We start from the raw sequence: 12544 nt of genomic DNA on the forward strand, positions 1-12544 counted from the left end.
GTAATATAGAGTACTTAATTTATTTTACAGAATATGCCTGTTTTTTCAAGTTTATGGTGTCCTAGTTAGTAAATTCTACTATCCTCAAAATTTGCAAAACCAGTGTGATGTTTGAATGTCTTATTTTCACAATATATTGGTAACTAATAAATAACAGAAGAACTCTGAACCTTGTAACTGTCGGTCAGCACTCAGATTTGTATTTTTATTTTTTTACAGGATCTTGAGTTTCATGGAGTAATGAGATTCTACTTTCAAGACAAAGCAGCTGGAAATTTTGCAACAAAATGTATCCGTGTGTCTAGTACTGCCACAACTCAAGATGTGATAGAAACTCTTGCAGAGAAGTTTCGACCAGATATGCGAATGTTGTCTTCCCCTAAATACTCTCTCTATGAGGTGCATGTCAGTGGAGGTTAGTTTTTATTCACAAAGTCTCTCCTGCATCCACATCATCTTCCTATCCACCCCCAAGCAAAATATCATTAGGTTGCCCCCATCTTCTGAACCACATATGACTTGTGGGTTTTGTTCCTAAGTACATTGCTACTAATTGTTATGTGGGGGAGTGGTATTTCAAAACATAAATAGATCTATCAGACCTGCAGTTTATTAAATTTTGATTATGGTTTATTAAATGCTGTACGTAACATCCTGTTAATTTGTTGACATTTGTGAGAGTTGCTATTTTTGGGACTAGTAGGTAATGACTAAATTTATAATGAGAGAACAGGGTGATAAATTGGAGCGCTTAAGAGTATGTGCTCAGCTCTTTGATGTGGGCCTCTGCTAGGTAACCTTATAATGGATGTTCTTTACTGCTAAATTGGGGGAAGTTCAATGTAGTGCTGTTTGCAACCACTGTGTTTCTGGTAATCCGTGAAGAACTTAGGTACCTAGATAGCCTTTTGATGCTGCTAGTGTTTGTTTCTCCCCACCCCAGCAGAAAGCTTCAGGTTGGAAGGTGGTGTGTGTGTGTGGTGGTGGTGGAGACAGGAGCAGGAGAAACTACATTTTTGTTGTGCTTTTTCTTTTTTCTTTTTTGTACTTTGAAAGCTTACACAAGTGGTTTACTACCTGAAATTTACTTTTGAAAGACTTAATTTGAGAGAGAGAATGGAAATTTATTAGGTTAAGTGTCACTTTTCATGCCCTATGGATGATGTGAATTGTATGGGGTTCGGGAAAATTGCAGGTGTCATCACTAATTTAAGCAATGAATAGCATGTTTTGAATACATACATATGAAATATGTATGAATGAATAGTGTGTTTTTTCTGCTCTAAGTTTCTTTAAAAATCTGTTAGCGCTGTACTTGTAGTCAAAATCAAATGGTTCCTTTTGCAGTGGAAGGTCCTGATGTTTAATGTGGCTCATAAGGGAGGCTCCTCCTTCAGTAGGAGTTTCTCATTAAATAAAACATACCTGCAAAGACATAATTGTCTTGTTATGCATATGTACTGTCTCCTAGAAGGGAGATCAAATAACAAAACTTGTTTAATTTTTAACCACTTTCTGAGATTTTTTTTTAAATATACTTAAAATAGATGTAATAGACTAAATGAAATTTTGTCTAGTATATGTGTATAACCTTTTTTTTTCTCCAATTTATTTTGTAAGCTGGTTTATTTTTGTGCAGTCATTCCAGAATAGTGGTTCTTGGGCCACAATCAGACTGGTTAAATTTAAAATAAGGAAAATGACTATTTGGCAGTCTCATGAAGTTAAAAGTTTGAAACATTGTAACTGTAGATGTAACTTTTCTAAGTGATAATCTTGTGTTCCCAGACTCGGGAACATCCCTGCTTCTGAGAAAGGAGGGTTGCAAGACTACTTTATGTGGACCTTTAGCTTATGTAAATAGAGCTGGTTGCTGGAAAGGGGACATAGTTTTCTACCTCCCCAGGCTTTCTGTTCCTATACTTAACAGGGAAATATCAATTGGTGTGTGCTGTTCAGCAAACTTTTTTCTTTAAGAGCATAACTTCTTTCTCAATGTCTTTGCTTTTGAATTGCCAAGTAACTGTTACTACTTTTCATTTTTCTGAAGAAGAAAGAAGATTAGATGTAGATGAGAAGCCTCTTGTTGTACAATTAAACTGGAACAAAGATGATCGAGAGGGAAGATTTGTTCTCAAGAATGAAAATGATATGCTTCCTCCAAAGGTGAGGCTTTAAATAGTATGCTAGTGGTAACGGCGGTTATGAAATGTGTCGGACTTGCTTATATTGCAGTACATAATTTCTATTTTCCTAATTTTTGAAAAGAACTGATGATGATGACCTTTGGTATCTGGAGCAAGTCTTTTTAAATACTTAAAACGCGTCTTCTCATCACTGCGTTTTTGTGATCTTTCAGATGGCTTGTGATGCTTTGATCTGTGTAGCTGTCTAGTACTGGAGCATGTAATGCCTGGAGAACTTAGAGCTTGCTTTGTTCCAACATGATGAATTAAAAATTTCCTCAAATAGTGTACGATGCCAAACATGTAGGTGGTAATCCTACCTTTTGCAGAGCCTTTAAAAGGGGATGCCAGAGGGGGTTAAAGAACCAAAAGTTGTTACCTCCCTAGGTTGTATTCTGTTTCTTAACAAAATTGGTTGGAGACTGTTTCCTTTTGGGGAGTTTTTTTTTTTTTTTCCTTCCTAATGCAAATGAAGGACATGCAAACATCAGCCATACAAAAGCTCTTATATATATGTATATATACCTACATCGTTTAGACATTAAATTAGATCAGACTTTGGCTCCTGAAGTCATATAATTATATATATTATATTTACCTTAGATGCTTATAACATCTGGAAAACATGCTGTTTAGTGTGGGCTATCTTCAGACAAATTTTTCATCTTGGGCACTAAATTTCTTTTGCTCTTGGAATTAGAACGTGTTAATTTTAAAGGTGCTTTGGTACATGAACTTTTCTTACATTATGCTTTTGACTACAGGATACATCCATTTAGATGGATGGGTTAGAGATTTAGTTAGGGATGGGGAGAGAAAATGAATGATGTCTTGCACTACGTCTACCAGACTTGCTATTCTATTCATTGAATTAAGTAAACTTCAATCTCCCTTCTCTGTGTTCTTCGTTTCCTGATAGAGGTGAAAACCCCTTACATCTTCTTTCTCTCATCTTTTATTATTTTCTCTACAGAAAGCAAATGAGTCTAGGATTACAGGTGTCTTGTGTATGCAAGGAGCAGGAATAGGAGAAGAGAACAACTCAGAAAAATATGCCATAGAGGAAATGTTCTTCATTGTATTTTTCTTACCTGATGCTCCAACAGAGTTGTCTTGTAAACAGATTAAGTGCAGTATTGTTTTGTGAAGGTTTTTTTAGAGAGAGGCAGGAATTGTTTTCCATCTTTCAGTCTGTCTTTGAGGCCAAGTAGATAGTAGGCATTATTCAAGTAAAATTCTGCTGTTTCTTCATTTTCTTGAGTACAGGGTGCTCAATCAGTTTGTACCTGCTTTGGAATATGAAATTATTTTTGCCTTCTATGTTATTCTGGAGAGTATTAGTTCCATCCCTGTGTAATGGAGTATTGCTGCTGTTGCCTGGAGTATTTTTTTTGTGTTAATAATATTATGTCTCTAATCAGATTTATCTGGAAAGTTAAAACCAATACCAACCTTTCACTGGAGTAAAAGTAATGTAAGTTGTTTTAAACTCGTTTATTTCAGAAGGCTCAGAGTAATGGCCCTGAAAAACAAGAAAAAGAGGGAGTAATTCAGAATTTCAAACGAACTCTCTCAAAAAAAGAAAAAAAAGAAAAAAAGAGGCGTGAAAAGGAAGCATTGAGACAAGCATCAGATAAAGATGATAGGCTTCTTCATGGGGATGATATGTAAGTGTTTTAAACTTTTGATCAGTTTATATAACATACGTCTTACTTTAAAGGATTCCCCCTCTCTACTAAATAAGTAGTTTCTTTCAAAAGTAAGCAGTTGTCATAGGTACAATATCATTATAAAACAAAATATGTGATGGCAGTTTCTGTGCTTTGTATGTACATTTTGCTAAAAGTTTTATTTTAAAACCATGAAATAAGCTTTTTTCCACTTCTTTGTCCTTGTACAGAAATTGACACGTGCTTGGGGATACAGACTTTCTCCACTGTGTTTAATTGTGAGCATTTCCTGTAGAGTGGGTTTATTCCTCTCCCAATGTTTGTTTGTTCTGCTTTTGCCAGAAAAATTAGTATGTGTAGGTGTTTGCATTTGGCTCATCATCTGACTGTCTGTTTCTCTGCCATGCATTTTGGGAGCCAGTCTCCTAGGTTGTTCAACTCTTGCTCCCACATCTGCTGCCTCTTACTCATTGAGGCAGGCTAGGGCATATGTTAATCCTTGTATAGAAAACTGGACACTAGGGTCAGGAGTGGATAACTGGATGTAGAACTAGAAGGCTGGGAAAGGTCTACATTAATTTAAACTCTGTCTCTGTACCAGATTCTGTAGGTTTCATGCTTAATATGCCAGAAAAAAATCATTAATGGTGAATTCTTAACATACCCAGAAAGAAAATGAATGATGAAAATCTATTGATAACAGATTTTCAGACATGAAAAAAATTAGTTGACTGGTTGATATATCAAGCTGAGCAGCTAAATTCTATATTTTTTTCTTTGTTTTCTTAGTTTGTTATTGTTTTTCATTTATGTAGTACTGCTCTTCATTCATGATTGCTATGTTCTTCAGATGTCAGCATGATCATTCCAGTATTCTGTGCCATTACTTAGCTGGATCTTTGTTTCTTTTAAATTAAAATATAATTGTATTTCAGTGCATTAGGAAAAGAAAAAGCATGAGCTGCAAGCATGAGCTGGCTCTGCTTCCAAACGACTTGCAATATTGTAAATCAGGAAAAAGTTAGGGGTATAGTGTAAAGTTTCCTTAATGTCTCTTTTTTTTTTTTATAAGAGGTGGAAGGCTTCTTTTTCTTTGAAATCTAGCAGCCATCAATGCTTAAACTGGTTGTTAATGAGAATTTTTTTCTATTTATTTAAATTAATTTGGCAGTGAGAATTCTCGCCTTGCAGCTGAGGTTTACAAAGATATGCCTGAGACCAGCTTCACTCGCACAATATCCAATCCCGAGGTGGTTATGAAACGGCGGCGACAGCAAAAACTAGAGAAAAGAATGCAGGAATTTCGCAGTTCTGATGGCAGACCAGACTCAGGTACTTCGATTTCTCCTGGTTAAGTTGTAAACAGTAAACCGTTTACTGAGAGACTGTTTTTAAGGCCAGCAGCTCCTGTAAGTTTGACTTGACTTTTGCTTTCTCCAGCATTTTTTTTTTTTTTACTAATTGGCTAATTTATTTATGGTGTAACCGATCGAAGGATTTCTAGAGGTAAGATTCCATAGGAGTGTGTTCTGTGGTGAGTGCAAGTCAAAGCTTTCAGTGATGGCCAAATTATGAAAGTCTTCTGCAATAAACATCAGTAATTTTACTAAGAGCAAGCTGAATGACCCAAATGTAAAAATGCCATCAGTAGCACAAATACAGGAAGACAAGGAGTGATTGTTCAGATCTTCACAAAGGGTTCTGGTTGATCTTGTGAATATCAGTGATCAAGTATTTCACATTCTTGGGGGTGGGGATACAACAATAGTGGTTGTATAAAAACATCAGCCTTAAAGGAGTGAATGAAGCAATGCTAGTGATGATAAAACCTAAAATGATGTATTCTGTCCATGGAACAGTAGTGAAGGAGGAGTTAGAGGTGTAGAAAACAATACCTGAGAGAAATCTTAAATAGGCTTTTTAAAGAGAGGGGAGATTCTTGAAGGTCAGCACAAACTTGCTGTCAAGATGGGAAAAGTCAGTTCTTCACCCAGTTGTTGTCACTGTTCCATTTTAACTTCAGGTAATACTAAGCATGGTGAAGCACTGGGGAAAAGACTGGCTTAGAGAAATTAGGAAAGCGTCGCTGGAGGTTTTTACCAGTGACAGAGACAAGTGTATTTAGGGGATGTTATGTAACTTTTCTTGTATTAGTGGATTGACTAAATTTTTGAAGTGGTTTGTTCCTATATTCTGTTAGAAATATAAAAAAAAAAAAAAGGTTGCGTGTCTGTCTTTTCTACTCTGGGGTATCATTATCTATTAAATTTTATTTCCAAGGTGGGACGTTGAGAATTTATGCAGACAGTTTAAAACCAAATATACCATACAAGACAATTCTGCTGTCCACTACGGATACTGCAGACTTTGCAGTTGTTGAAGCACTGGAAAAATATGGTCTGGAGAAGGAAAATCCCAAGGATTACTGTATAGCTCGTGTAAGTCAAGTTACTAAGTCACAATCTTCTCGTGCTTTGTATTTGATTTTGTTCCTTGCAGTAAAGTCTAAGAGCCTCAGGATTTCTGAAGTGATTTGTCAGGTTTTTTGGTTTTAAAACCTAAATCTTCCAATTGTGCTAAATTGTTAATTGCTACATAAATGAACATTAATAATGGAAGTAACATATCTTTGTATTTGGCACTGTAGTTTTGTACCGCTAAGTGTGGTTATGGTTCACAGATGCATAAAGTAATAGTTAATCCTGTGGATGCCTACATTTGTCTGTGCTTAGTTCCCCTGAACTAAGAGTGTCTGCTCAGAGGGCAAAGCGATAAGTCAAATTTCGTTATAGGAGGTGTATGTTACATGCTGTGGCCTTATGCCTTTCAGTGGTACCCTCATTACCCCCACTACACAACAGAAAAGATTAAATGTTTAAGTGAAATATTTGTGTGATTTCAGATTTTAATTATTTTAGGACTTGTAGATGAATGGTATAGAATTGCCATTTCTTAGAGGTATGACTATCAAAAAGTCCCATGGACAATACTGATGAAAGGTTAAACCTTCTGCCCATTGTCATCTTCTGAAAGAATTGTGAAGCTTGAAAACATTTGGTCCTTGATTTCTGACTATTACTTCTCTAATAAACTTGGGTCTGTTGCTCCTTAAAATGGTAAAAGAGAGGAAAAAAGTCTTTGTGTCTCATCATATTGTGTTCTCTTCTCCTGCCCCTTCTCCAGTGCTTAAGGTGCCACTGGAAAACAGTAAGGAATCTTAACATTACTTGCTACTCCCTGCACTTTCTAGGTGCTCTAAAGGATGTGGATATATCTTTGGTCTTGAAGTTGCATTCCAATTTGTTTTTTATGATATCTTTGAGTAACCTTAGGGTCTGCTTTTGTTGTGCTTAGATCCTCTAGCTGGAAATTGACGTGTTGTTCTAATTAGTAATAAGGAAACCCTATGGTGGTAGTGTTTTGTAACAGTGAGGTAATCTTAGTTCACATTGTTTGAATAGTTTTGTCTTACTTCTAGATATATTTTTAATGAAGTTCTAGGCAATTTAGCCTTGTCTTCATTAACCTGTAATTGGGGTCCTGACTGTGAAAATTAATTTTACTAAAGTAAAATTTTACATAGGTTTTTATTATAGAGGGGAGTAATATTGTTAGAAATAGAGGGGTTTTTTGTGACATGGCAAATTAAAAATGTATTTTCAGTTTTGACTGCAAAATATTTTCTATGTGTAGTTTTAATTATGAAAATTATGTTTATATTGTGGGTTCTATTATTTAAATTCACGATTCATGGTCATTGATCTTATTAAATAGGCTGCTGATTTGACACGATTGTTTTTCTTCTGGCTTGAGAGAATTGTGGGCTACAGCAGAGACTGAACTGTGACTGAACTTGGGAGATAGTTTTGCATTTTCCTGTTTAGTTAAGAGTTAGAGGGCATTGTGTTGCATTATGAACTATTTGCATTTTAGGGAATTAATTGAACTGATTGTGCACTTACCATGGAAACTATTGCAAGTCACTGCTGTCGAGGTGGTGGTGGTGTTCTCACTCACCTTCCCTTGTTTTCTTATCTTGTGTGGGGATATTTAATGTAGAAAATATTCTGAGGAACATTGCTTTCATCTGGAGAAAGGTTAGCAATGTTTGCTGTTAAGCAAATTGATTTAAATTAGTTTTCTGGAAAGCACTTCTGGCAAGTATTTTGCCTTTTCTGAGCAACACATCTTTTTGATATAGTGAGTTTCTGTACTGACATAAGCTGTATGCTTATGTTTACATTTGAAATAAGTGAATGGTCTTCATTGGCTAATAGCAGATCTTTCTTATACCTTTAAGTATAGAAGACCTTAACTGTTTTGCTCACCTTTATGTCATTGTAGTTGGCTGAAATCTACTTGGCCTTTTTCGGTGCCTCTGCTGATAAAGTGCTTGGGTTTTAAATATGATAATCCTTCCTTTTTTAATGAAGTTAAGTATTTTTAACCTAATTTAAAAGCTACTTCTTGCCAAATATTTGATGAAGTTGCTTTACTTCCTTGAAGTGTTAAAATATCCTAGATTAGCTTGATGTGTCTTTCATCGTTTTCTTTTTTGGGTATTTTCTTTTTGGGTGACAAGTGTCTTCAAAGAAGACTTAGGCAGTTAACATTTACTTAACTATTAGGATGGATTTTAAAGTTATATGACAAGACCTTTATAAGGTTGCATTAAGTATCCGTAATAAAGTTCACTTACTTCTGAAATTTCAGGTGAAAGATGAACATTTTAAGACTGTTTCTTAACATTTGCCATTGACAACTTTTATTGTAAATGACAGTTTCCAGTTAGTTGCTTGTTTTCATACCCTGGTTTGCTGTGTATCGGGCTGTACTTTAATGCCCACTTCTAAAGTGCTTTTCTGTGTAATCAAGTAAATACAAGTTTGTTCCAATATACGTTTTGTTTGTTTCAGTTGTTTGGTTTGAGTTTCCATGGATAATATGGGGTTCGCTGCACATCTCTGAAGCTGTCAGGTTAATTAGACAGTCTTCTAAGCTACCTGTGTGTGTTCACTTACGGCATAAGTCTTGAGGCGTGCAGCAAACCAATTAAAATCTTGATTAGATTTTTGGTTTAATGTGCTCCTGTTTTTCATTTGAGGATAAGAAATAAATAACTTACTGTAGTGTCAAGCAAATAGTTTTTATGGTTCTGGTTTTGTGTGTGAGCGCCTTTTTTTTTTAGGAACTAGACATTGCAGACATGAGACGTTAAATATTTTTTAGGAAATTCCATTGGTTGCTTTTTTTGTTCATTTGTTTTTCAGGGGCATATACAGAGCCTGTGTTCCCAACTTGAAAGGAAAAAGGTGGACTAATTCATTTGAATAAACAGATATATTAGACATACAGTAGATAGGAGGGTTTTATTTTAAAAATGTTAAAATGACAAAAGAGCTTATTGAAGACCTGTTATATATTCCGTGGGCTTTTGTTGTGTGAAACTTTTGCTAACTTGATCTATAGCTATTACTTACCACAGGGGACTTAAGTATTTGAGTATTATCTTCTTGTTAGCCCAGTAAATGCCTAGGAAGTTAAGTCTTAAATTGCTGTGGACTTCATTTACATTTCTTAGCTTGTATTTTCTGCATGTTTCACTGCATTTTAAATGAATAAATATAGATTGGAATGACTTATGATAATTTGTATATGCTCATGAATGCAATTGTGAGGGAGCAGAGTATATTCTTCCTAATTATCTGTTAGGAATTCGTCTGATTTTGTAGGTTGTCAGCTGACAACCTGCTTCCAAGACTTGTGATCTTAAGCTGGTTTTACTCATCTTCATTTCCTATGCTGTTGCTGAAATCAAGGAAGTGTCTGCGCCTCATCTCAGTCTGTCTGGATTCAAATTCCTGAAAGGGTATTTAACTGCATCTTCTGTTTTTCAAAATGAAAGCAAATCTCTACCCATGAGCCAAAACCTTTTTGTAGCATAAGCCTGTTCCCATATTTTTCGGTTACTCAGAAACATAGAGATTTCAGCTTTGTGAGTGACATTGGCGTTTTCTAAAATGGCTTCATCACGATTAGAAGCCTCGTGACTTGGATCAGTTCAGATGTGGTGTTTTGGGTTGTTCTGCAGGTTAGGTCACATACTTTTGTTTAGTGAGGTATGTCTGAGTTACCTGCTTACGCTTCCCAAGAGACAGAAGGAGCAGTAACTGGCTGGAAGGATGAGAGGATTAGTGCTTTGTGACCCTTCTTCTCGAACTTTTCTAGTTTACCAGTGCTGCCATTAAGCCCAATGCCAAGTACAGATTCCCATCCAAGTTCCAGGGCAGAAGTAATATCAGAGTCAAGTGGTAGCATCTATGTATTTATATCTCATCTGTCCTCTAACTTGACTGCATTTGGGTTTCCTTGGAATGCTCTCCAGTCCAGTATTGGTCAGCCCTTGGTATGCTGTAGCATGTGGCTTGTGTGTTGTAACTAGTTACTTTATGCCTTTGGAATTTAAAAATAGTTGCTTGTTGAATAAGGCTTGAAATGCAGTGTTACTTTAATTAGCTAATCAAAATTATACTGTAGTTATAATTGATTTTAAAATCTGAGTTGTGAAATGGAAAAGAGTGGTTTGGCAAGATATGATCTGAGTGTAGATGTGTTTCTATTTCCTTTTGGCTTATGCATTTTAATGTTTTTCCCATTTTATAATATCTTGTCTATTTGAAAAGCTAATTAAAGATAATTTAATTAGTCCTATGTTTAGCCAGATTTTGCATAGCAAAATGTTTTAGGGAAAGGCCAATGAGTCGATTACATACTTTTGATCTTAAATGTACTTGTTTCCTGCTTGGAAGAAGATGAAAGAACGTTTGAGGTGGATCTGTGAGAACTGAGTTCTAATACTGAAATGAATGTGGAGAAGAGGCAACAAATAAGAGTGGAAAGCCTCTTGAGGGCTACAGCATAATAGAGTGCAGTAGCCAATAGCTGGATTACTTCAGAAGGTGTTACCTGGGTCATAATTCAGAGATGGGAATAATTTTGAGTAGTTTGCTTAAAATAGAGCTGTCTGTGATTTTAAATATCATTGTTAGGATCAGAAATGAGAAATGAAATATTTTATTTAAATTTCTTATTCATCTTTGAAAGATCTGTCTTTAACTTAGGAGGTACTCAGGCGCTGTAATGCTGCCTGCCATTGTGTTTTATGCTCGGTCGCTCTGGGGAGCAGTAATGCAAATGTGCTTGAAATCACAGTCTGTGTCTCCTTTAGAGTCAGAACTCATGAATCCGAGGTTTCGCCCTTCCACTACCTTGTCAAGATATAGCTGTAAAAGATACGAACAGTCAGTGGTCCTGTTCCAAAGTATACTTGGTTTTGTTTCCTCCTTAAAGATGGACAGCATGACGCAGTGGTGCGAAACGTTCCAGTCATGGTTTTAGTCTGTGTAGATCAGGAAAAGGCTGGTTAAGGCAAGGATGCAGGAGGTATCACGACATTCTTTGCTGGCTTGTGTTGCCATTTCTAATGGTACTTGCATGTTTCATTAGTGGAATAGCATTAGCAAAATGAAAGGCTGATTCCAGTGTGTGAGATAAGAAATAAAATCAAGTTTCCTTTATTAACTGTCACCTTAACAGATAATTTTTTTTTCCCCTTGGCTGTTGAGAAATTGGATTAATTTTGTGTATTGGAAGATGGTCTTGTCTACTTTAAGTGTAACTTGCTTTATTTTGCTTTTTAAATATATCTGGTGCTCTGAGAAGAGTGAATTAAGCATCACAAGGAGCAAGAGAGAGAGTCTTGGGAAACAAAGCATTTCAAGTTACTGAATTCTTTTGCTTTATCTCGTTATAAATAAACAAAATATCAGAAGATATACCCCTGAATCCTCTGTTCTGATTTTTCATTAACAGCTCTGAAAACTGATAATGGTTCTTTTGTAGGTCATGCTGCCTCCTGGTGCTCAGCACTCTGATGATAAAGGTGCTAAAGAAACTATTCTTGATGATGATGAGTGTCCGCTGCAGATATTCAGGGAGTGGCCTAGTGATAAAGGTATGTTTAAAAAAAGCTATAAGAGACTTTTGTGCCTTGGGTGTTGTAAGCCACGGATAATTTCAATAACTGCATAAACGTCAGGAACTTTGTAAGCTGAGAGTAGTCCTATAGAACACTTACAAATTAATAGACATTGGATGTGTGCTTATTCACTGATAGTGAGACTCACAGGATGTATAATATTGTGTTTTAGGAATACTAGTCTTTCAGCTCAAAAGACGTCCTCCTGATTATATCCCAAAGAAATCCAAGAAAATAACTGATGGAAAGCCATTAAAGGGGAAGGAAAGAGTTGACGGGTCTGGCTATGGCTCTTGCCTTCCTCCTGAGAAACTACCATACCTGGTAGAACTAAGCCCAGGTAAGAATTCTGGTTGTCTGATCTAAATTACATTATTACATAGTCATTTAGATTTTTCGAAAAATAAGACTTCCATTATAAGCACAAGAAAGTCTGTTGGCAGTGTGCGTGAATGCCACATCAGTTGTTTTTCTGATTTAGGTTTCTGAATCGGAGCTTTTTAGAGGTAGAGCTGTGCAGCATTATAATATCGAAATTTTAGTAGCAAATGTTTATAGCAAAAAAAGGGGGGAGAAATGGTTAAAACTTTGTCTCTATTAAGATGGTTTCAAATATGAAGTTGTAAGTGTTTTGAAACCAAAAAATTATG

The 12544-nt window shown here is 35.9% G+C and overlaps 1 protein-coding gene across 1 annotated transcript; it reads left to right on the top strand.

The window, feature by feature from the left end:
* Window positions 1-219: 219 nt before the first annotated feature.
* On the top strand, window positions 220-12234 carry LOC104499624 (afadin-like; the record flags this gene model as incomplete). The annotated part of the gene is made up of 7 exons (XM_010143153.1): window positions 220-415; window positions 2051-2166; window positions 3690-3853; window positions 5028-5188; window positions 6137-6294; window positions 11759-11870; window positions 12067-12234. Coding segments are annotated over 7 exons (1075 nt in total), but the record flags the coding sequence as incomplete, so codon positions are not given.
* Window positions 12235-12544: the final 310 nt, after the last annotated feature.

The sequence above is a fragment of the Buceros rhinoceros genome, unplaced genomic scaffold (genome assembly GCF_000710305.1).
Source record: "Buceros rhinoceros silvestris isolate BGI_N320 unplaced genomic scaffold, ASM71030v1 scaffold5439, whole genome shotgun sequence".
Taxonomy (NCBI): Eukaryota; Metazoa; Chordata; class Aves; order Bucerotiformes; family Bucerotidae; genus Buceros; species Buceros rhinoceros.